The sequence below is a fragment of the Haemaphysalis longicornis genome, unplaced genomic scaffold (genome assembly GCF_048455015.1).
Source record: "Haemaphysalis longicornis isolate Haplotype H1 unplaced genomic scaffold, Haemaphysalis longicornis Haplotype H1 scaffold_6, whole genome shotgun sequence".
Classification (NCBI taxonomy): Eukaryota; Metazoa; Arthropoda; class Arachnida; order Ixodida; family Ixodidae; genus Haemaphysalis; species Haemaphysalis longicornis.
This window is the reverse complement of record NW_027526407.1, coordinates 65,337,546-65,363,535: the sequence shown is the minus strand read 5'-3', so window position 1 is coordinate 65,363,535 and position 25,990 is coordinate 65,337,546. Positions and strand designations below refer to the sequence as shown.

The 25,990-nt window shown below is 45.3% G+C and overlaps 1 protein-coding gene across 1 annotated transcript; it reads left to right on the top strand.

Moving 5' to 3' along the window:
- Positions 1–869: 869 nt before the first annotated feature.
- Positions 870–18,389, top strand: LOC144141612 (uncharacterized). Its single transcript, XM_077673155.1, has 5 exons — positions 870–1,007; positions 7,081–7,142; positions 13,105–13,185; positions 15,458–15,648; positions 18,242–18,389. Exons 1-5 carry the CDS (start codon positions 959–961, stop codon positions 18,297–18,299), a joined length of 441 nt encoding a protein of 146 aa, XP_077529281.1. The 5' UTR covers positions 870–958; the 3' UTR covers positions 18,300–18,389.
- Positions 18,390–25,990: the final 7,601 nt, after the last annotated feature.

The following is a 25,990-nucleotide window of genomic DNA, read 5'->3' as shown; positions in this document are numbered from 1 at the left end:
ATAACTTCCTCCAATTTTTCAGCGACGTCAACATGTAAACCCCCCTTTTCACATGCCCGGGCAAGGGGCGCGGTAAGATATGGTGAGAGTGGCGACCAAATGCTTGTTATCGATTCAGGAATTTCCTCTGGTAGCAAGGTTGACATACGCACACACGTGCTTTCACAGCTCAATGAGGAATTATGCTGACGCATTCTCACATCACAAGGGAAAGCGTAGGTGCCCCGGAACATTTTATTGGTGAGACTTTATTGCTTGTGCGAAACAGATGAAGCCATTCGGTCTCTCAAAATAGTGACAACCAACTCCCACGTGGGCATGCCGCTCGCAAAACATAAAGACGGTTACAAGGGCCTGTTCAACAGGGCCATTTTAAATATTCCAGAATTATTTTGCATCACTGAAGATAAAAAAACAAGGTGCGGAAACGCAACGTGCCCCGAACCTATTGCTGCATTCGCAATGGTCATTCTTGTTTGAAAGTGTTTGCGACAAAAACTTACTAACAACCGCAATAAACAGTGGAGTGTGTCAAGTATTGCAAAGTGGTCCGAGGGTGCGTTTTCAAAGACCATCTAAGAAAAAGGCCTGGGCCAGAAAGTGGGGCAAGTTTTTAAAGCCTTATTATCCACTTCATAAAACATACAGCTGGTATATACTCGTACGTCAGAATTTGGTTTTCATGCATCTGCTGCAGCAGACCTGATATGTTGTTTTGTCCACTGTCAACACAACAATTGCCATTGTCGAATTCAAAACTCGGGACCCTTGTAACATAGCAGCGGAGAGCTGCAATCACTGTTGGTGGGCGAAAGCCGATACATCATTGGCCTTGGTGTCACCGAATACATTGAAATATCAAGAAAGATAAAAATAGGGCGACCTTTATTTGTGCGAACTGTGCGAAAGAACTGAAACACGTTCTGTTGGGGGACATTGTTCAGAACAGCTTGTTAACATGCGGTTCGTCTATGTCTGTTTCACATTTATACTGATTTCCTCTGTTGGTAAGTGCGTGCAATGCCCATGCCTTCTTTAGGGAAGTATGATACGTGATTGGGTGTATAGTCGCTAGTACGACTTTGAAAGTGAGCAGTTGACTCCTTGCTCATGGTGCTTCTCTTTCCTATTCTCTATCGACAAATATGCCTGAAGCCATGCCTTATAAGTGGTAAACACCAGGCCGTTGAGGACTCAGCACGTGGGCGAGCATTGCCTGATCAAGAAGAGTGTATTAGGGTACATTGTATTGCGATTGAGGCAGGATTGGCATTGTCTATAATCAGACAGCATAGCTTGCATATTTGGGGACAGTTTGTTGCGAAGGAAAGCCTTCACGCCATCTTGTGAGTCCATGTGTATGGTAAGTATGAGATTCTTAATGAAGGAAGGGGCAATCTTTGACCGGTGCTCACGTGCAGTGAGAGCTTGAATTGAGGCAAGTATTTCTGCTTTCGCCACGGAGGTAACATCGGGGAGATGATTCATAACCGCGTTTCCAGAAGAACCTATGCTTGCCGTGAGTACTTGCCAGGACTAAAGCTGGCATTTGCTAGGTAACAAAGCGGACTGGTGTGTTGCGGTATGTAAGTGCGTGCTGCGCTCCGTTCAGTGTCTTCATCCGGGTAAATACGCTTCGGTGTGGGTTTTACCTTGATCTACGAAAATGCGTCCAACGGTGGCGCTGTGGTTGGTATAAAGTTTACGTTATTCGGGTTTTAACCCGTCAGCTACGAGAATGGTCAGACGCTGTTTAGATGTAAGGCGATGAGACGGTGCTCCTTGATGCATAACGATCCGGTCAGTGAAGGTGTTGAACACGGTACCATGTCCAATAAATGCATTCTCAGCCTAGATGGGAACTGTAGGTTTCGTCTGGGTTGTTCGTATTCAAAGAGTATTGAGTGGGAGTGGCGTATGTTCTGCAAGACACGTGTTTGGACGCCCGTACGTTCTACCAGTATAGAGAAAGGAAGATGATGATAGGTAATTGGCTTGAACATTGCTTAACCTAGAAAATTGAAAATGTGGGTGATTGTTTTTCGCATGTGAGTGATTTCAGTTATTTGTCGTAGTTTCCATTGCACATATACGTGTACCCTGCCGTGTTGTTGCCAGTCGATTCGAATGATGCGTAAACGCCGCTTTCGGGGTATGGGTTGCCTATTGACATTAAGCTGAATTATCAGTCTTTGTTCGCGTGATTTCGTTTGGAATGTCCAAACTACTATGGCTTCCCCTTTTTTGAGTGATTGTCAGACCAAGGGTGCCAATGTATGCCGTGACAATACTGATAACTTGTTGGACGATTTCTTGCTCTCCGCTTGGGTTTGGTCGTGTGGTCTAACTCGTGTCACGTTATGGGCACCGATAATTTGAATATCTCAGAAATCTTGCCAAGTTGCGGTAGAAGATCCTCGAGCGCCACAAAAAGCGTGGGCGAGATGGTGCCCCTCTTGTGGCTATTGGAGGTGGCTCGAGGACTCCTTCACTTGATGGCACTGGGACCAGTTCTCGGAAAACGCATGATTCAAACCGGAGGAGTTCCGTCCGACCAAGATGAAAAGGAGCCCTTTTCTATCTCGTCATCCCCACTGAAGTAGGGTATTGTATGGTGTTCAGGTCATCGAACACTAATGTAGCGGAGGACGCCGTCCACTTCGTCACGTGGCTTCGGTGCTCGTAATGATGGATGGTTTTGAGGTTTGTGCCGAATTTGATGTGGTCATTCTCCCCCCCCCCCCCCCCCCCCCCCCATTATTGCGGCTTGCGATACCTCGTGACTACTTGGTGCTGCACACAGCAAGGACGGTTTACAGCAAAGTCGGTGGCATATGTTGATATGTGCCAGACCCTTGGAAAAGAAAACGCCCTTGGATAATTAGAGTTTATTCCGGGTATAGGTGCCGATCCTACACAGCCGCGAGGTAGAACGAAGTAGAACCACTTGCGAAAAGGGAACCAAACCTCCTGGGAAGAGTACTGGGTATCTAAAACTGCAATGCCGGGGCGAGGTGTTCGAAAACAAGTTGAGCCCAGCTTCTTCCGTCGAAAACAGCTCCTGTGCATTGAAAAAGAAGCGAGCAGGCTTGGAGAACGCCAGAGTGGGCGCGTTGGTTAAGCTCGCGACCGTCACTTAGGACCCTTAAGAACCACTCACTGTATTTGAGCGCTTGTGGTACGTAAACGATACCTACATCAGGGTACGCATCTAGTAAGACTGGCAACCGGCATATATAGCTTTGTACTACGTGTTGTACAAAAGACATATTGCGGGTAGGGTATGACAGAGACGCAGATATAGCCGCTCAGACTTTTCAAGGGTAGAATAAAACCAGAGGAACTCGTTAATAGGCAATAATTTCACTGGCAGCGCTGAAAAAACTGAAGACGGGAGAGAAGATCGTAGACATGAAGGGGATACTTTAAAAGTCTGACGCCTTGTTTCCTGCCCCTTTTTCGGTTCTTAGCACTTTAGTGTTATAGGGCGTCCATAGAATTGAAGGCGATTTAGCGGCCTGCGATGACAAAAAGAAGATTTACCACGTTTAACGGTTCCACACTAAGGTAAGGCATCAGTGAGCATAGCTGGTCCTAGGAACATAACAGTATTTTTTTTTCAGTCACCGTAGAGTGGAGGTAGGCTTACAGCACTGTCTTATGTCCAATATTTGAGGGCACCGTTTTTTTGTCTGCCTGCTTATTACACAGTTTAAAGGGAGAAGGCTTAGATGATTGTAGTGGGTCAGAGAAGTAATCCGCGACCGTAGAAAGTGTCTATCACGGGGCGTAGTCAGAATCTATATGAAGCTCTTCGGAGAGGCGCGGGTAGTGTTTGGAATGAGTAACCCTTGCGTTTGTAGGGCACGATACGTTATTCACAGCGTGGTCACTAAAATGGTAATGTAATTGTATTGGGGCCTGCCTTGACTGCTTACAGTCAGGATGTCCGCCTCTACCCCGAATTGAGCCCCTCAAACCCTATATGAGTGGCTAAGGAGTCACCCTTTACGAAGATTGCAATCGCGTGTATCGAATTCAGGTTAAGACCACAACCAAGTGTACGGGCACTTTTTAATTGTTACAGAGTAGCACGCGCCCTACATAGCTTAAGTTCTGACAAAGGTGTTCTACAGCTCTTTGTAGTCAACTCCAGTCACTGCATAGTGGGTGACGTTACTGCAAGAGCGCCGCCGCCATGTATAAACGGTAAGAGGCAGGCGTCAGGACACGAATGGCTAGCTTCATACTCCGAAAGCTTTTTCTAAGAATAGGAGCCCTGCGTGCAAGAGTAGATGCGTGGTGGCCGCTGTCGCCACTGTAAACTTCCGTTCTGAGGGCAAATTAGCAATCTTTGCAAACTTTCATAGAACAAATCTGTATGGAACCTTGCAGATAAGATTATGCATATACGTTTTTCGGCCTAATACATCACCGTTTCGTGGCCGGCCGATGTTCCATACAAATAATGCATTTTCGTGCGTTCAATGCGATCACAATTTTGCCGAAAATTGAATAATACGAGCGCGAAAAGTGGATCGTCACCGACACTTCTAGAAATCTTAGGTTAATTCTTCGGTACACTAGCTCAAACCACATTCTAACAAGCCACAATCTGCATGATGCGGAGCCGCTGAGGCCACGGGAGCGCCGCTTTTTCCAGTTTAGCGGCGAGAACATCGCCGTCAGGCCTGGCCAGTACGTCCAATAATGACGATACGATGATGCTTAGTGGGACTCCCTTTGAATCGGGGCGCCGGTGGTCAGCAACCGACTTGCCTGCTTTATTCAACTTACTTGCGCTACTCATAGCTAACCGAATAGATTTGCTTCCTCCCTCCCCATCTGCCCCTCACCCTTGTTTTAAACTCTCATCGCTCCCACCCCCATTTTTTCTCCCCCCGCTGTGCTAAATTCCGTCCCATTCCATCCCTACTTTTCTTCCACCCCCACTCCAGTCGTGAGGCGATGTTGTACCGCGCCATCTAGCGAAACGTATCGGAATCAAGGACAAGGTGCGCAATGCTCTCGGCAGGCGGCCAGTTCCCTTCCCGTTTTGTCGCCATAATACGTGCTTCCAGCGCTGGTATATGTTCTCTTTCGGCCTTGTTGATGTGTTTGTTGGTGCTGCTGTGGTTCTGAGGTTATTATTTTTCTTTTTGGTTTTCCTCTGGCCGGCTTGTTGCTGGCGCGGTGGTACTGCTGGCTCGTGAAAATATCGAGGAAACGCTAGGCACTAAGAAACAATGGAAATCGCACAGAAATCCGAAGAGAACTCACGTGGATTTGGCAAGCGAGATCGGTTAGCCAGTGCCGGTGCTGAACAGTTTTGGGGATCAGCAAGAGGAACTTTGAAAGAAGCGGCAGGATATCGGCTCCAGTGTAAAACAAACGCTAGGTGCGAAGCATCATTAAATGGAAGACGTCCTGCTCACATGGTTCAAAGAAGTTAGGAAAGCAGCAGTGAACGTCGACGGGTCATGCCTGCGCGAAAACGTTGACGACCCCGCACTCCTCTTGGGCCTTGAAGATTTCCACGCGTCCGGCGGCTGGCTTCCCCAATGTAAGGCACGACACTGATTGCCGTGCAAAACAGTGCCCCCAAACCGAAAAATACCACCAGCTTCTTTTGTTACCTTACAGAACAATGTACTCATAGACGTTGAAAAGAACAAAGTGCAGCACAACTTGATTAGGTACTTTAGCGTTACCCAATAAAAGTAAGCTGCTGACCGACTATGCATGCGGCCGTCCTTTTTTTAACCATTTGGACAACACGATTTTCACATAATACATTTTATTTTACGGTTTCCCTGAAAAGCGTATAAACGAAATGTAACTGTACGTCCCACAGATTTTCAAGGCTCGATATGTATACCAACTCCACTTTTTTTACCACCTGGTTTACGTTTTATCTCGAACACTGCCCACAACAGTGGAGGCCTACTGCATAGTTTCATTCAACTTTGAATCTACTTCATCCCGCAAGTGGTAGTCAAAGGCGCTTGGAGCGTATGCTTGAAGCTGCCACACGCGGAGAAAACAGCGAGGGGTGTGGGTGGATTACAAAAAGCCACGCTTCGCTCTTTTTGTTAGGCGAATACTGCGCTAACGCGCTCGTCCTTTCGGCGGCCACCACGTGAGTCTAGAGCTCCACGACATTATACTGCGATATAATGAATCTGGTCGAAGTGTCACACTACCCATCCCTAAAATGATGGTTTCATGACGTTTCTTTTGCTGCTAACCCCAAGCATATCCGTCACATAGACACGAAACCTACTTCGTATGCATTCGACACATATAGAAATTCTCGCTTGCCCAGATTTTTTTCGCGGCTCCTCTTCTTGTCTTGAACACTTTAAAGTTAGAAAAACCTGAGAAAAACGACTCAGTCGTTTCCAGTGCAGGAGAGCAGGAAAACTCATATCGCCCCGACTGTTCCTCTGAAATACATTTTCTCGCTGGTAGAGGAAAGGCTCCGCACTCTAGATCTTTACGTCAGGCAGATTGCTGACGTCGTCGCTGTTTCTGCTTTCGCAAGGTCTTCAACAATTTTACGAGATCCATCTCAGTTATCTTCTCGCTTAAATTTATGGAATAATTAACGACTGCTTGTGTGATCGCATCGCTTCCTTGGGTTTTGGGTTCATCTGGTAGCAGCAGCACCTTCCTGCTGCTCGCAACGCATGGACGTCATTAAAAGGGGCTACACATTCGTTCCATCAACGAAAACCGTCCCAATTAGTTTTTTTTTTTTTTGGGGGGGGGGGGGGGTTGGGTGCGCGCAAACACAGGCATCGTCGTCTTCCTCTTGCAATTGCACTTGATTGTGGAGCATATCGGGACTTTTGTTATCTTTCTACGTTTCCTAACTGAGTTCAATCGCTGCTGAGATCAAATATACGGCCAGGTGCCTTGAAGCGGTTGCTTAGACGAAAAATATAAGAATGTTACTGAGGGATGATACGATCTGCAGAACCTTAGCAAATTATTTCACTTAAGTGTAATTATATTTTATCTAAATGTTATTATTATTCGCTTGTATTGTATTCTAAACGAGTCCCAATTTTTTCGCAGCCCATTTTTCTGAAGCATTCTTCCAAAAATTGCATTGCCCGGATATCTGCAACCGTAATCATGTGAGTTCAAGTTTACTACAAATGGAAGGATGGGCTACACCTAGGTAGAAGTCGTAGATAAAGTTACTATTGAGCCATACAAAGCACTGAACGCGCACGCACGCACGCACGCACGCACGCACACGCACACGCACACGCACACGCACACACACACACACACACACACACACACACACACACACACACACACACACACACACACACACACACACACACACACACACACACACAATTATGTATAAGTCGCCACCGCCTGTCGTCTCATTTCCTGCCACTCAGTTTCACATCCCGCAATTTTGACTTTTTTAATCCCATTTTCCCCATCACACGGTGCTCCCTGCAATGAAGGCCTACTAAATAAAACATCTCATTTCCTTTAATTGCGTCATAGATATGAAGGCATAGCTACCATTCGATATTTTTTCGCGCTTCAGCTGATAATGCTATGCTTCTGCCTTAATCGGACTGTCAAGGCCGTGTTGCAAGGCGACCGCTTGACTAGCTCTGTCGCTATGGTAACAAGGCGAGTGGGCGCTGCTAGAGTAAGAGGGGGGCAGCGGCGTTTGTAGTGGAAGGAGGAGTGACTGCTGTCAAATAGCGGGGAATACTCGCTTGTACGCCAGCTCGCGAGTGCCTTTGCAAGCATTTAGAATATGTGGGAGAAGACGATTGTTTTACAGCAAATCACATAAATTCACTGAACGTTTATTGTTAGACAGGAAAATTTGCGTATAATCTGGGAAGATATTCGGAACAAGTGCTGAGCTGTCAACTTTGTCCAGTAAATAGTGGCCTAATCACGGCAGTTCTCATTATTCATTTATTCTTTATACAATACTGCAGACGTCTTTGAGTGCAGACAGGATTGAGCACATACAATGAAAAAAAAGACATCCACTACAAATATATGCAACAAATAAAAGTATGCATAATTTAAATTCAGTTTTCAATTTCGCGAGGAACACTTCAGCATTGGTGCTGCCAACACCACTCCTTGGTAACTGGTTGCGAGCTGCTACAACACTGCAAGAAATAAAGGATTGAATATATAAATATTTGTACTACGCTGTTGGCGCTGTTTGTCATTTTGCAACGAGAGTTGGCGCGAGACACAGTGGTTATGTAAGGAGACAAAAATCTACGTCATGGTTTAACATAGCTATAAAAACTAACCAGAAAAATAAAGCGTTTTTTTAGAAAAGCAAAAAAAAAAGCAGAAATAGAGCGGACACTTTGCAAGCTTACCAAAGCGATGACAGGAAAGTCAATCAGGCTATTCACACTGCTATAAAAATTTTATCAAACAACCGTTCCCAACATGATCAAAATAAATCCGGAGCAGTTCGGAAAAACCATAAATCAACCAAGAAAACCAAGTTCATTTCTTTTTCTTTACTTGAACTATGATATCATCTACTCGAGTGTGTTCCCTGACCCAGGAAATTCGTTTCCTATCCTTAAGTGTTACTCCAAACATTATTCGTTCTCCGGCCCGTTCAGCCGATCTAAGTTGGCTTTCCATTTGTTTAGTTAGGCGCCAAGTTTAAACTCCATATGTGATCACCGTCAGTATGCACAGGTTGTATATTTGTCCTTTTGAGTGACAGAGGTAGCTTGATTTTCATTATTTAGCAGTGCTTCCCGAGCGCTCCACAGCCCATACCTATTGTGCATCAGATTTCTCTCTCGTGGTTGAGGTCAGCCCTAACCATCTGTCTAAGATAGTTATATTCTTTTACTTATACTAGCGTTTCATTATCTTAGCTGGAGAAGGCGCTTTCTGCATGCTTATTGCTCATTACTTTAGATTCTTCATACTTATTTTTCGCCCCACGGCCATGTTTTCTGATTTTAGTTTCTCAAGCATTTTTTACAGCTGTTTTATAGTCTCATTCAGCAAGACTATATCGTCTGCAGATCAGTGTCCCTCGGCTTTCCTTCACCCTGTGCTTTCTCAGTCAAGCTGTCTGAGTGCCCCCTCTGAGGCATGCTGTGAACAGTTTTGGCGAAATGGTATCTCCCTGTCTTACTCCCTTTCGGGTCGGGAATTTATTGCTTTGCTTTTTATGTATTTTCCGGCCCGTACATCCATTATATCTATCGTCTAGAAGTTGGGGTACCGAGGTTCTTGCACCCGGCCGCGGTTCCCCAGAAGGACACTGCGCCCCCTAAAACCACACCTTTACTGGGAGTCCTGTTCCACCAAGGTCCGCTCCGCAGCCGATCCGGCTGCGCACACCTAACCCAGCCGAGTCCGCCATGTTCTAACCTCGCTCATTTCGCGCAACATCTTCATCCTCACCCGGCACATGTCCATCCCGTAAGATTGTCCCCCGCCGCTATTGCCGGGTTCCCACACTCTCCCCCCCCCCCCCCCTCCGAAGAAAAGGTTTATATATAGGTTTATATAGGTTTATATAGGTCTCTTCTATTCCCTGGTTTCTTAATGCTTCTAGCACGGCTGCAGTGTGTACTGTAACAGACATCACCAGTAAAATAGTGAAACACCCAAAAGAATTTACAAGCATCATTCTAGCTTTGACTTTTATGCAATCCCTTTCCTCTGCTTACGTTAAAATTGATTGGAAAATGATTAAAATCACCTTTGTTTTCACAAGCGGCAGTAGAGCACCACCACTCAATTATCGGCCCATATTAGTAAGAAGCGTCCAGTCTAAAATAATGGAACGTACATTCACGAACAGCATGAACCACCTTGAAACAAAGCATTATTTATACCCTTCTCAACATCAATTATGGAAAGGTCTGTCAGTGAGTCACAACTATTCGTGTTCAACCATGATCTTAACATCAACCTCAACAACAATACATGAACACGTGCCATATTCTTGGGCTTCAAAGAAGCTTTTGATGACGTCCCGCATCCCCACCCAATGGTCAAACGCGTGCAACTTAATCTAGATCCTGATGCGTTAGCATGGATTACTGACTTTCTTAATAACAGAAAACCTTTCGTATTAGTGAACAGTCCTCAGACACAAACCCATTTCTTTCAGGTGTAGCACAAGGTACAGTCGTGGGACCTTTCTTTTTCATAAATATAAATCAACGTTCTCCCATGCAAAAATTGTTAGCAATGTTCGCCTAGTTTCAGGTGATTGTGTCTTGTATACTAAAATCAATTGCCCCGAAGATGAAACAAAGTTGGAAGCAGACCTTCTAGCCATAGAAAATTGTTGCGAACATTAAATAATGCCAGTTAATGTCACTAAAATCATAATAGTTTCTTTCCACAGGCGCACCGAATTACTCGCCTACAGCTATACGTTTAATAACTCAATCCTACAAGCAGCTAACACTTAAAAGTATTTGAGCATTCACCTGACTAGTGGCCTTTCGAGGTCTACTCATATCGATCACATTTCATCCTTAGCTCAAACATCTCTTGGCTACCTCTAACGCGCCCTAAAACACACCCCTCCACAACTTAAATCCCAGGCTTATACCAAGCTCGTACTCCCAAATTAGAGTACGATTAAGCAATCCGCGACAGTTATCGAAATTACCTTCTCGATCAACTGGAAGCCATTCACAATGGTTTACAATGGTTCACAATGGTTAAGTTTACATATCTCACTTATCTTCGTTCACAAGTGTCACACAACTAAAGAAACGCGCCAACCTTACTCTGCTCAGTCACGCCGAAAACATGCCAAAATGGCCCTGCTCCACAGATACTATCATTCTCTCTTACCCAGTAAGTACATTACCACATCACCAGTAATAATTCAATGCAACTATCATATCCTTGCCATAGAACCACTACATTCGCGAACCTATTCTTTATAACCTCCGAAAACTTTGGAATCATCTGCCTCACTATGTTGTACAAAAAGCGAACCTGATCTGTTCAAACCAACACTGCATGCCTTGGCTTCATTTTGTTTATACCAAATTGTGCAGGCGAAAAGCAAAAACGCCCGTCACTTGGAGATTTCGGAGCACGTTAAATATCCCCAAATGGTAAAAATTAATCCGGAGGCCTCCTCTACTACGGCGCGACTCATCACCTGCGAAGCGTCGGCGCGTTAAACCACACAATCAATCAATCAATCAATCAATCAATCAATCAATCAATCAATCAATCAATCAATCAATCAATCAATCAATCAATCAATCAATCAATCAATCAATCAATCAATCAATCAATCAATCAATCAATCAATCAATTTTTACCTTGATGCTTTGTATTAATTATTCAGCTTGTTTGGTGCTATGAATCTCATGCCACGTATTTTTTACCTTTAGTCAATGTGCAACTGTTTCTTTGATATGTACCTTACCCACCACTCATGTGATTCCTTGTTTCCATGGGGCTCTTGAGGTAACAAAAATCAATCAATAAAAAACAGTTTCGGGCCGCCTAGGCAGCAGCGCCTCAATATGAAGAAAAGTGATAATTTTCGTGACACCATCAGCTCTGCTGTGCCTCTTGCAGATAAATCTAGCGGCCAGCAAAAGTTTGATAATATTTGGTTTGGCATTGGGGTTATAAAAAATGACGCATATACATAAGTGAGCCTGAAAAATGTTTACTAAGCCGTCAGCTTCACCTGGAGCGGGCATTAGAAACCTTCCGGTGTATGGTCCGAAGGGCTGGAAGTGCGGTACTATAAATGCTACCTTTGTGGTCTTCCCAGCTGATTGAAATTGAGGTACTAGCGAAGAGGTTGAACCATGGCAAAGCAGGATAGTGGCGAATAGAGATGGCCAGGAGCCACTCTTACCTAAAACACGCATACTGATGTGACAGGTTCTCGCCTGCAGTTGCCATTGTTTCGGTGCACCTCACGACTTCATTTGGCGGGAGGGGGCTTGAACGCAAGCTACATTGCTTTTTTTAACAGTAGGTAGCTTCTGCTTAGCAAGTGGTCGAGTTATTTTTAGGCTGTTAAATGTCGCAGCGCAAAACAAAACTCGAGCGTCTCAGTAGTGCGAGCATTGCTATGATATCCACTCCATCACGGGGCAGCCTCCTGCAATACTAGCTCGGTGAGAATCCCGGACCCTTTAGGTTGTCTGTGCGGAACTCCTTAAAGGAGCCATGAAGAGAAAATACAACTTCGTTTAATTTGAAAGAACTAGGATTCAGTATCTCACTCAGCTCCATTACAGCCACAAAAGATGTTTTTTGAACGAAAAAAAGCAGTAATAATTTAAAAACTTTCAAATTTTGCGCCACAGTGACGTGTTATGAGCAAGAATGACGTCATACGGGCCAACAATAAAACATAATTTTCAGTGCCTTAACTGCACGTTAGCATTCAAGTGATGCGTTCAAATGGAACTAGAGGTCCCATTACAGACGTCCAGTGAAGTGTCGTCGCGACAGGTGAGTTAGGCGGCCGCCAATCACACAAACAAGGTTCCGGGACGTCATAGAAAAGTTGCGGGAAATTGGCTAGGGGGTCGCGACTGCTTCACACGTTTTCTTTAATATCTCCGTTATTTGTTCGAAGATTGCGATGATATTGGTATCGTTGTTATCGAAACTAAGCAGTCTTTCTAACAAACCCAACTTGTATTTTGTCTTCATGGCTCCTTTAAATGGGCACCGCTCACAACATAGGCGACCTGGGAGTAGATAGAGTAAATGGTCGAAGAATTCGTTTATATTGTACTGGCCTCCGAAAGGAGTTGCTGAGATGATGAGAGGTATTCCACAGATGAAAAGCTAAGCAGTCACCCCCCCCCTTTCCCGCCCCCATGAGTGGACCTGTCGAGCGCAAATCTTTGTTCAGGGGACTTTATTTACATAAGAAATCACAAAAATTACAGAAATTTAAAGAAATATATAACGCTTGTTCCGAAGAGACCAGTGAAATGATGTATTAATGGGGGTGTTAAAATGCTTGTTTCCGTCTATTTCTGCACGAAATAAGACCTTGTGCGTATAGATGTTTGTTGCATGCAAAATTACCATTTTTCATATTTATTGCAGGGTGTTCCAGTGAGCCACTGTGCATATGTTTGCAAGAGCTGGATACCCGTAGGAAAATACTATGACGGGACCCCTTGCTACGTAAGGATATTATTTAAGAATATAAGGATGTCTGACACGTGAACGGTGATTTTTTCCTCAGTATGTCCTCTGACACTGGAACTTTTGTAGTAAATGATGTTGTATGCTGCCAAACAGCTACAGTACTCGTCAGTATTTTAGCGTTTGAAGCAGACTTCACAAAAAGCGAAAAAGACTTATTAAGCATTTCTGCGCTTTTTTATCTCGCCCCTTGTTATATTTCCCGCAAGAGAGTTCTTGCGTATTTATTAATAAAATCAATCAATCAATCAATCGATAAATCAATCAATACAATCAATCAATTCAACAATCAATATTCGTTTAAGTTCCCCTTGATGGCTTACAATATAAGAGGCAATCTCGTCTAAGTTCAGCACTAGAGATTTTACCTCTGTTACGTTAGGTTGCGCAGGAAACAACCAGCACATCTGAGCTTAGAGAGTTTGTTACCGGAGCGCTTGGATATGTTATCACGAATTTGGGGTTTCGCTTTAAGAAGGTCCAACTAGAAAACCAAAGCCATGCAGGTAAACCAAAAGAGAAGGTAGATGCGTAATGAGGTTTTTATTAAACTTGCAAGAGAGTGCCTTATGCTTTAAAAAATAAACATTTGCCGCAGATGTGTTATTTGAATGAGCAGTAAACACCCTTGTATGTTTTGCGATCGATTACAATACACTTTCTTCGCGGCTTGCCATATCTTATGGACGCCATGTTGAGTTTGCCAGCAATGTAGTCATTCATTGCATACAACTTAAAGATAAGCAAGATTCGAAACACAGGAATCGCGACGCCGTTGTCGTGCCTATATATTCTCGAGTTGAGATCTATTCTTGAATTCATTTTTGAGCAATATTTGCTTCGCGGGGTCTGCAGCCTATGCGGGTAGAACCAACCAGCTGCGCAACTACTGCCACAGTAACAACTAAACCGATATTGTCATTTGAGACGATGTCATCCTATTTGTGGTCATGCGCATTCTCGCGATTTGATATATCACGAATATTTCTCTTTCGGGGTGCGCGTTTCCCACGCGGCGTGATACTACGGATATCAAGGACATTCTCCAAGCGCCCAACTGAAGCTTCAACATCCCTGCCACAGCCTACACGCCCTCTGACAACTTCTAAATGTGTGCTTGACTTGAGCCACATGACGTGGTCGGGACATAGAGGGGCTAACACGAAAATGCATATCAGCGTAACTATCAGAATTCATCATAAACTTCGACGAACGGTGAAGCTCTTGGGCGAGTAACACCACGTGTAAACCGCGTGATGTTATTTACCTAAGAGACTCACCATTAGTGGTAAACTACGTGTTCAAATGCTAGTTTAAGGATTACACGTGATGTAAATTATGCGACAAATGCATCGGGTGAGTTCTCTAAAGCTTTGAGACAATCAGGATTGCTTAAGCAATCAACGCAGTTAGAGGTGCCGTGGCTCTAGTACGGAAAGCCGGCAATATTGCAAGCTTACATCATAATTGTATCCTTCTAGCAATACAACTGCAATCGCGGGTATAGGCTGTATACTACTGAAAGAATTAGGTGGCGTTTCAGTGCGGTAAGGCCTACGTTCATTCGCGGTAGGTGCAACGGCTTTTCAGCTACTCCTGACTGCCGAAAATCGGCATGGAGTAACCGATCATATCTGTTTCAAATGGGAGATGTGAGTCACACACGTGGCGCAGATACACCCGCGAATGCAAGAAACAGTCCTTGCCATGTAACCCTGCAAAGGTTCTACGATTTAATATTCAAAACTTGTCGAATGCAAGAAACAGTCCCTGCAATGTAACCCTGCAAAGGTTCTACGATTTAATATTCAAAACTACATCTTCAGCTTACATTCCTACTAAAGTAAAGCGTGGCCGTAAAAACGGTATTGTCCTTGGTAGCGACGCAGTCAATCAATCCGGAGTGGGCAGTCGGAAGATCCTCATTGTATGCGTTAATTAAATTAAATAAGTAATCGACTAAAATTATGGCAGGAGTCTTGGGTGTGAGAATCATGCGCCTTATTTGCCTAATTTGTGGGCGGCTTTTTCGGCAGAGGAAAATAACATAATCCCGTAAACCCAGTCGTGACGGTGTCATCGGCAGTGAGAAATCTCATATTGCCAAAACTTCTAAGTAGGCGGTGGTAACGGAATACATATCACTTGGTTAGCGACTGCTCAAAAGGGTGAATAAGGTTATAATTTGAATAAAGCGATTTCGCTAAACTGTGACTGTGCCACTGTTTTTCCCACTATCTTCTTTTTCCAGCTCCTTTCGCTGCTTGGCAAGCAGCTCAACTGGGTTGGTCAGTGCTCCAAGGGTGTGTGCGTGAAATGGAAGTTACACACGCCTACTCAAGCACAAATACACTGCGGGGAAACCTTCGGTAGTATTTCCGGTAGCAGTCAAGCTATAACACATGCATCTCCTGAAATTATCAGCGCCGCTGCTGGAAACGAGTAAGTGGAGGAATTATCATTGCTAAATTTGCTTAGTGCGACATTCGTAACATGCAGAAATGCAGGGAACAGGAAGAAAAGCTGGTCATACGAAAGACTGGCGGTGTCCCGGTGCCCATTGCACACAAGCAATCGCAGATAACTTGATGCCCACATAAAAAGCAACGTAACTAAAAACGTAAAAGTGTGTTTCTCCTCCGTAATACAGAGCCGTAAAACTGATAAAGCATAACAAAAATGTTGCTCTGCTAACCAACGTAATTAATCGTTATGTTAAAGAAATGTAACAATACACTGCCGTTTCGAACATGATTACCTCAATATGAGAGCCTATAATCGGCCTACTTTTAGTCGGATAAACTGACAATTCTTCGGGGCACTTAAGTTTGCTTGTGTGCTTTGAAGGCGAAAGAATGGCGATACTTTTTAATAAATTATTTACTGCTACACCATATATAAGGCTCTGAAGTCACCTCCGTTTCTTTGTAATTTGGCGTGAACTACTCCGACCGGCTTCTTTTCTTTACTTACGAACCATCACAGTCAGGGGTCAAGCTTAATTATTTAGTTGTTTGTTTATTGGCGCAAGGCCAGCAACGGGAAAACAGCGCCAAACAATGATCTTTATTAGGAGTAGTGAGATGAATCAAACAGTCATTAAAATCAGCTGTAAAAGTGAAATCAAAAAATGAAGTGGAATAACGGAAAGTAATATGGTTGTTGTATAGAGCCAGGCGAAGAATATGGACTATAGAGGAGTAGTTGTAGAAACTTTGCCTCTGATAGATACCTTAAAAGCCTTTTGACCGAGAACATAGGTTCGTCCGATAAAGTGATGGTATGGAGTAGAATTTGTCGTCTGTAGATTTGTGGGAAGTTTCTGTGTCGTGTTGTGTCGAGTGCCCTACATGTAATTAGTGTGTGAAGCACGGCGTAAAGCTTCACGCACTATTTACAGATTTTACGTCTCCAATTCATAGATGAGTGAATTTTGTGCAATGGGCTCAAAACTCCCGATTCCTCACCAATCCCCCCATAGGGTATGGTACATGATGACAGGAGGAACAAAAAAACATTTTGTTCTACCACAGCAACGTCCAAAGGAGAGTAGTGTACGTGCTTGGGGCAGCTACTGTGAAAACTTGTGCTACAATCCCGTCTGATCACACATGTCTTATTCTTATTTTTAACCGCGGTGGGTACAACAACGTAGTTTTTTGCAGAATGAGGCACCTAATCATTTCGCCATAAAATTCATAGGGTTGACCCTGCTTTTATCTACAAGTCAAGGGTTCTAGAATTATAATGGAATAACCCTTAATCCCACCGCAGGCTGTCCTTAAAGCATGATGTTGCGTGAAAGCGGAGAAAAACATTAATAAAACATGTTCAACCCTACGCATGAAAACATTCTCACAGTATAGACTTCTAATTAATTTCCATCTGGAGAATTCACTGGTAATGCAATCTGTGGCAATGGTGGCAATGGTGGAAATTGTGGCCGGAGGCAATGGTGCATGGTTTTCCGACGACGAGGAAGCTGTTGGATACCTTGATTTAGGCTCCCCTCAATGCTGCACAAGTGTCGTTGTAATTAGGGCTACGTCATACCCGGTTTGTCTTAGTTATTTGCAAAATGTTGCGCCAGATTTGCCGAAGTATCGTTTTCCTACCGAATATCTTTGAATATTTTTGATGAAGAAGGCTTTTTGGGGCCGCTTCATTGGCTTTATGTGTCCTAGTGATGGCGCGGTGCACAGTTATCCACTGAAATTGCATACTGCGTCAAACCAAGCAGGCCTCGGAGGTAGGAGATATGCAGTGGGCTGCAGTGGGGTGGGAGGTGGAATCCTACCTCTCTGGTGCAGAATTGCCAGGACCACCCGGGAGTCCGTGATAGTGAACTAGTGTGGCGCGTGGTGCATGGTGGCAACAACGGCCACTCTGGGCGTATACAGCCCAACAACTGTAAAAGATGAGTGCTGTACAAAAATTGTGGGTGGTTTACCTGCAAGTGGCGAATATACAGTGCAAAGGGTGGGTCTACCGTAGACAAAACGATTAGAGGGGACATATATTTCGAATAAATGCATTGTGAAGCATGGTTAGAAAGATTTCTGAAGAGATAGTTGTCAGTTTTACGTTGTTTTGTGGCATTTTAATTTAATGTGGGGAAGAGCCTGACAGACTTTTGTTGCTTCTGCTGTACAGCGGCATATCACCAATGAACAGGCAAAAGTCAGGAGTTTCCAGGTTGGAAGCGATTCAACAAAGCAATGAAGGTGACTTACGTGAGCCCGCAACACCCTGATAGACCACCAGGCAAGCCAGCGCATTAAGCAACAGTTCTTGCCTAATGGGGTGTAGATGCAAAGAGCGTGAACTTTCGTGAGAGTTGCCGAGGTAGAACATCCCTTCGAGGTCGTCAACAAAAGCTCAGCCTTCAAGGTCACTTTATCGCTACAGCACGTCACTTGAGCACTAGGTATGGGTTGTTAAAGCAATAAAGAGTATTTAATGTAGGCTCACTCTACTCGGGCATCCCGAAACTCGCTGCCCTGTTTACGGTTCTCTATGTTTCTGTTGCCTACAGGGTAAAAAGGAGGCCGCCTCCGCCGGACGTAAATCAGCCGAACAAAGGCGAAAAATGAAGGTGGTAATCCTACAAATCCAAGGTTAATAAATGATTTGGCAACCAGCAAAATTTATTTTTGTCAATAAAATTTCTCTGTGCTCTCTTTTATCCTGCAATTTTTCTAACCGCCCACTCTTCCTTGCCTGTCACCACTGTTGTTATTTATGTCCGCAAAAACATTGACACTGATTTTATGCCATCTTTCTTACTTTGAAAATTAAATCACCGCTTTACCCAGCCGAGCAACTAAGAAAAGTGACAGCGTTCTCCAAACGTATTACGACCATGCCCACATAATAGCGTTACCCCTAATCATCTTGGATTTAACAATGAAAGCTGGTCGAGTTGGTAAGGGCGCACAGCAAAACGAAGTGTGAAAAGAAACAATGACAACAGGGAGGAAAAAATAGAACACGATGGCGCGCTACCATTAACGAAGGTTTTTATTGAAAAACACAAAAATATACACATGAAGGAAAAAGATAACACAAACAAGATACGATAGGGCATGACTTAGGCTGGACACGGTCGAACCCATCTTTTGAGTAAGGTCCGGATAATCAACTTCAAGGTTCGACACAGATACAGAGGGCCAAGGGACATAGTTGTCATCCATTTTCACAATGTGAGCAACCTCCACAGTTTCACGTGTCTTTTGGTCCTGGTCTGCAAATAAAACTGAGGTTTCATTGAAGAGATTTTGGCCCCCACACGACAAGCAATGTGACGATGGATGTGAAAGCTTATCGGTGTTCAACGCCCTTTCATGCTCATGCAGTCGTATATTCAAACAGCATCCTCTTTGCCCGATATAAGAACGTTTGTATTTCATCGGTATATTGTAGACCACCGCCACACGGCAGGCCACATACTTATGAGTGTGCTTAATAGGACAACAGCCGAACCTAAAGCATGACGAAGCCCTTCTTTCGACAGCCGAGCAAACACGGACAAGCTCAACGGGGCCACTAAACACAACATTGGCATCAAAAAGTTTCGCCACTTTTGTTAAACTGTAAGATTGGGTGCATGTACGGCACCACCGCATATTCTCCTATTCTAATTTCTGCCTTGTCTCGGTTGGACTGGGAAATCAGCCAGACTTCACCCATTTCACAGGCTCCTGAAATGCGCTCAACAAAAGGTTTTCGGGAAACCCAGTGACTTTCAACCTTGCTACCTGTTGTCCGAAGCTAATGCCTAGTGAGTAGGAACAGAGTGGACCACTGACTACGCAGGTATTTTCATGGGCTTCATAAGCGTATCTTCCGATACGTTGATGATTATTTAGTTCTGTCGGAGAGGCAAGATTACCAGAATGTGCGTTGCCATCCTGAGAAAGACTTTAAGGAGTTGGCTTTATCAGCTTCCTAAGGACAACAATTTGCAGCTTCTTGACCTGCGGTTGCGTTTTTCTGGTGTTCACGTTTGTTGTTGGTTCTCGCCTAAATCGACTAAGCCCCTCCTAAAGTACTGATCAGCGCCCTCGAAAATTGTTACGAATGGCATCGCGCTATCTAGTACCAAGTCGGCCCTTAGTTTCAGGCAACAGCTGGCAAGGTTAAAAGCGACAGGGTTTCCTGAAGACCCGTTGTCGAGCGCATGCCGGAAGTCAGTGAAATTTGTAAAGACTGGGTGCTGTTCCAAGTCTAATCGAGAAAAGGCAGAAATTAGAATAGGAAAGATTGCAGTAGTGCCGTAGATGCATAGAATCTCGCATGGTTTGAAGAAAGTGGCGAAATGTTTCCGTGTTGATGTGTTTAGTGGCCCGGTAAGCTTGCCCGTGCTTGCTCGGCTGTCGAAAGAAAGGCTGCGTTATGCTTAAGGTTCGGCTTCTGTCCTATTAAACACAGCCATATGTATGTGGCCTGCCGCGTGGCGGTGGTCTACAAGATACCGCTGAAATGCAAACGTTTGTACTGCGGTCAAACAGGACGCTGTTTGAATATATGCCTGCGCAAACATGAAACGGCCTCGAACACCGATAAGCTTTCGCACTCATAGTCTCATTGTTTGTCGTGTGAGTGCTGTGGTCTCTAACTCACAATATGCATAACCCATGCATTACGAAGTATAGCGGGCACAGACACTGCAAGGAACCACCGCGGGTTCGAGTTAATTGAGCACGCTCACGAGACTGAAACGCCGTCGCACGCGCCAACTCAACACCGCCTCTGGGCAGGTGGAGTAGGGGCGACAAGGGGATATGCCCGCGGTACCCTGAGAAGACGCTTATTTTACGCCAAGCTCCCAGTTATATGGTTTACAGTGTTCTAGATCACTGTATAGATTACAGTACATGTACACCCGCCCAATTTTTTACCAATATCATGGGAGCGTCGACCGGTCGGTTGATCAGTGCCCCGTGGTGGCGCTAATCGACCCGTGCAACGCTCAGAGAAGGCCCGGCCTCACTTTCATCAACGGCGAACGCAGACGCGGCGTTCCTCTTTCACAGCGAACGCGGCGCAAGACGAGTCACGAAGCCTGAGACGACTCAGCGGCGCATGCGTGGGACGCTGCCGGTGTGGTCCGCTGCCGATCAGCTGATCGGCCGCCACAGGTGCAGTTCCCGCCGCTCATGGTTAAGCCTAACGACCCAAAACGGGGCGTTGTGCTCGGGCCCGAAAGCAGGCCCGGCTAATCACGCCATATGCTTCGAGGGGTGTGTCGAAGCGGGTGTGTCTGCGGTCAAAAGGACGAAAGCAGTCAAGCTTTACTTTAAAAGCGACGTTAAAACACGCGGGCAATTAACATCCAAAACATGGCGAGTTTTTCCTGGGCATGCTATGCACGCAATAAAACTCTGCCATTTTTTACACCCGTCCTCACCCCGTTTTTATCCATCGCAGGACGATTTCCTCAGCTATACGTGCATCGATCTGTTCCTGTCCTGCCATGCCGGAATCAAGTCTTTGCCTGTAAATTTGATCACCTCATCCCTGCATCGAGTTAAACGTATTTCCCCTTTTTTGGCCCGTCCCCAGGAAGTCCCTCTGTAACCCGGATGGTCCATTTGCTGTCCGTTTTTTTCTGCCTTATGTGCTCGTCCCAAGTACACTTCTTTATTATAATTTGAACTATAATATTTCTACCTCAGATTGTTCCCTCATTTGCGTTGCTACTTTCCTATCCGTAAGCGTCTACTCCTATATTTATTTTCGCCCGTGGCTCGTTTGCGCCGCCCAACATTTCTTCCGGGGTGTTTATCAAAGTTTGAGCGCCTTTTCTGGAAACTGACGAAACTAAAATTTGACCGAACATGCCATGGCGTTCGCTACTTAGTGAGCCTGTTCCAGCTTCAGCTAAAAACCCATGTGCAGAATACACAAAATAGTTTTTTGGGCTCATACGAATGTGTAGCCCTTCCGCTGTAGCATTTCCTAAACTGCAGCCAAAAGCCTCGCTAGTTGAGGAAACACACCTAGAAGTGGTTGCATAAACGGCCTCAAACCTATTAGGTGCCCCTCGAGTGACGCACACGTCTAGCGAGGGCGCACGCAACACGACCTCACCAGTTTCGTGCTTGCGATACTGAGTCTACGTTTTGTGAGGAGACCGTCCACGGGCGATACCGCTGGCATATTCGCTGGCAGTCCACAATCTGGTTTTCAGATTACCAATATTTGTCCAGCCGAACCTTCTTTAGTTTGAGGTTCACCCGTCGATCAAGTGTATGACCGATACGGAAGAGAGCAAGGAACAAGTGGCCTCTCATCGTCTGCAGCAAGTCATGATAAGAAGCCGTTTAAAGGGACACTGAAGTGATATGTAAACATTGCGGGATTACTTGCGCAAATTGTAGTCCGGAGTCCCCAGACCATGTTTCGAGCACCCTGGGCGCGTTTACGCGATTTTATTTAGCAGAAAAATTAATTCGAAAACGCTGTCCTCCTCTCTTTACGCTCGCCCATTTTCTGCGGCGTTTTCGTGTGACGTCGAGAGGAGCCGAGCTCGCAATTGGCTGCGCTACTGCACGGCTCCCCTGCCTTCAGACAGTCAGTCGGCCCAGCGTTTCGTCCGCCTGCCGCCGATGGGTCGTCGCAAATCGTTCGCTCAGTTGAAACGAAGCCAGGACATTTGTGAATGGTAGAATCTGCCTTTCTTTACTTGGTTAGTTTGTACACTGTATCTAGCTCCAAGTCAAGGTCGCTTCACACAAGCGCTGCACAAGCGCACATGCGACGCTTCGCTGACTGGTACGCCAGTAGGAAAATATAAGGCCTCTTGAAGGCGGGAGAAGAGTGAGCGAAGTCAATATAGGTACTAAGGAAATAAAATCAACTGATATTTTTACCGTACAGCGTAAAACTAGAGTGCGGGAAGCACTTTTTTGCGCTGGGCGAACAAGCACAGCGGTCAGCAGCACGACTACGCATCTGCGAACGCTTTTTCGCCTACGAAATGCAATTGCTAGACGTGAGCTATTGTGGAAACTCGGGCGACGCTTACTGCACGAGCGCAATACAACAAATAGTCACCTAAGCTGCTTGAAATGCCAAAACTAAATAAAAGTGTAAACTGGTTGTACAATATATACCCTATATTACCAAGACCAGCGCAGCCCACTCTGTGTACGAAGCCTCCATGGGGATTTCTCAAAGAGGTCGTGGAGTCATTTAACTTTCTTACCGCGCGGTTTTCCTTGGAATATCTGTTCAGCATGTCAAGGAAAACTATGACGAACACTCTTATTGAAAGTCTATTCCCGGTGCCTGTTTATCGCCAGCCTTACTTAGGCCACCAGAAAAGCAATGTTTTAAAACGCGTAATGAGCATGTGTATCCCGCCAAATGCAAAAACATTTTTCTTCAAGCTTCATTCTTCCACACTCCCAGTTAAGACATGGCTGCGCGAAAAAGGAATGTCTGTTCCTTGGTCGGACAATTGTCACCTTTGTAATCAACCAGAGACAATTGATCATTGTTTTGTGTTGTGCCGGGACGCTGTGTTCTTCTGGGACGTTTTGCAGCGGACACTAAAAAAGGACACCGACATCACCCCGTACACCATTCGCTTCCTGCCATTTGAAGATGTTAATCGGGTGCCATATGACGTTTTCGTTCTCCTAGGATTGTTTAGCTTGTGGAAGTGCCGTATGACTGATCGGCATGCGGAACCCCCTAGGCCGACCAAGTGCATTTTTCGGGAACAGGCGGCGTTGGTGCGTAGCGTTTATGCTGCGCAGAGTGATCCACCAGAGTGGCTGCCTCTTTTGGATGCGTGCGTTTGCTTGCCTGAGTTTTGATCTTTGTTCGACTGTCTGTTAGTGCTTAAATTGTGTGTTAAGTGTCTGGTCTTTTGAAGTTTTCTAACATTTCCATGCATTAAAGAAAAAAAAAACTCTGTGGCCGAGTGGTTTGGGGTGCTAGATGTGCCACCGCCAGTATTTTGCAAGTCAGGAGTTGGAATCCCCGCTGGTACGTGCTTTTTTTTTCTGTAAGTTAACTTTTTCGTTTTCCACCGATGTTTTCTATATTGAGTTCACCTTTTTTTGGGCCGCAACGTTCATGGCTCCACGAACTAGTTCACAAAAAATTTCCCCGCATTTCCCCGAGGGGAAGAATGTGAAAGTGCGAATGCACGAGTTGAATTTGCGCGGTTCGGTAATGTTCGCGAAAGAGAGATCACACACACACACACACAACTACAAAGAAAGAAAGATGCATTTATTCACAGACACCTATTTGTGTTGTCGTTGTACTTGATTGCTAGAGCGGATCTCAGGTTTGAAATTTCGTGTCAGTACTCCTTTAAGCGGGTGCATTAGTCCTTCTCACGCCCGATTCCTGGCCAATCCCCCACGTGGGTATGTGCCATGCACAGACACCTATTTGTGTTGTCGTTGTACTTGATTGCTAGAGCGGATCTCAGCTTTGAAATTTCGTTTCAGTACTCTAGCCCTTCTCACGCCCGATTCCTGGCCAATCCCCCACGTGGGTATGTGCCATGTCAGCGGCCAGGCAGCGCGCGCCCATCTCCCCCCGTTGCCAAGGAAGACGAGGAGCGCGCGCACCCGCAGCTGTTTCTATGTGGAAGGACGGCGGTCGCCGGAATTTAGGGTCGCTTATAAAGTGCATCGCGCGCAGGCTGGTACTGGTGCGCTAGCGAGTTCTCGTTGGCGTGCTGTTGCCATAAGCACCGACTGCTTGCAGGCAGTGGGCACAGGCCAGAATGAACAAACCCTTGGCCTGGTGCGAACACGCTTTTTACGATACAGGCATGAGGGAGGCAAGCTCCAAATATGGGGGAAAAGCGCATGACATTTGGGCGTCTGCGGGTACGCGGAGGGCGTTCATGCACTGCGTAGGTTTCGGCTAGTGAATGCTACGATTCCAAGCCGTCCTAGGAGGCTTATCTTTATGCATTTTTACAGCTGACAACATGACAGAAGCGCGGTACGATGATTACTGAGTTATTAACGCCAACGGTTGTGTTTTACAGAACCGAAACCGAAACCGAAACTTGTTTGGTTGCTCACCTTGGGCATCGTCCAATCACGGTGCCCGCTCCTCCTAACGTCACAGCTTTAGTTGGTGCGGCCGCCGCAAACCGCGCATGGTAGTTTTTCTTCTTTCGCGCTTTGTAAAATAATTACCGATTTGTCAATCGTAAAAACGATGAAAAGTGTGCTAATTTGAGCCAGTCTACGCAGTGCAAGCAAAAACGGGAGCTTGACAAATTCACTTCAGTGTCCCTTTAGGGCGTCGTTTATTTTGGCTGGTTTTGGATCGTGCAGCTCCAAATCCGTGTGCTGACGTATTTCTAAGAACATGTTTTTACATGCGCAATATAGGCGGTCTTATACAAATACATAAAATCCTTGTGGATTTTTTAAATACCTACGTATGCAGGCACTTAATGAAGTGTTCTTGTGGCCCAAAAAGCCCTATACAGCTATCACTACGGTACATACAGGCATTGGTGGGATTAGAATTTTCTGGGCTTTATATAGGAGGCCTCATACAAAAATAGAAAACTCCTGGCGGCTGTTATTTAATTCCTCCATAAGATGCCAGGAATATCCCTGAATTTGTGTGCACCAAGCACATTCAGTATTTCGTGAGTTCTTCACTGAAGATTCACTACAGTGGGCTAATGCATTGCCGGGAAACAATTTTTGGAGGGCAGTATAAACAGCCTTGGCAGTATAAACAGAATAATGGGAGAGGCCTTTGTCCTGCAGTGGGCGTAGATAGGCTGGTGGTGATGATGATGATGATGATGAACAGTCTTACGTGGAAGTATCAACTCCTTATGGCTTTTTATGAATGGCCGCACGTTAATGATCCCAAGGTGGTCAGAATTAATCCGGAGCCCTCCGCTACGGCTCGTCTCATCGCCTGCGTTACGTGAGCGCGTTAAACCCCAATATCAATCAATCAATCAATCAATCAATCAATCAATCAATCAATCAAGATTTTTATGAATGCCTCTTTTATGCAAATAGTGTGCGACACCTAGCGTTCCGTGACCCGCAAATGTTTGCTTCACAAGTGCTTTTACGGTCACGTTTTAAAACTGCAACTTTCCAAGACATTATCACTACACGTGTCGTCCGAGGAACGTGAACTCGGCGTCTTTTAGATTAAGCCAAAAGTGGCTTGCGAAGTTTGACGGAGAGACTCAATGTCACGTCTTATCGTATGCCGACCTTAAGCGAGCGAACGCCATGAAAGTTTCAGCCAGTCGGGAGAGTGCAATCGC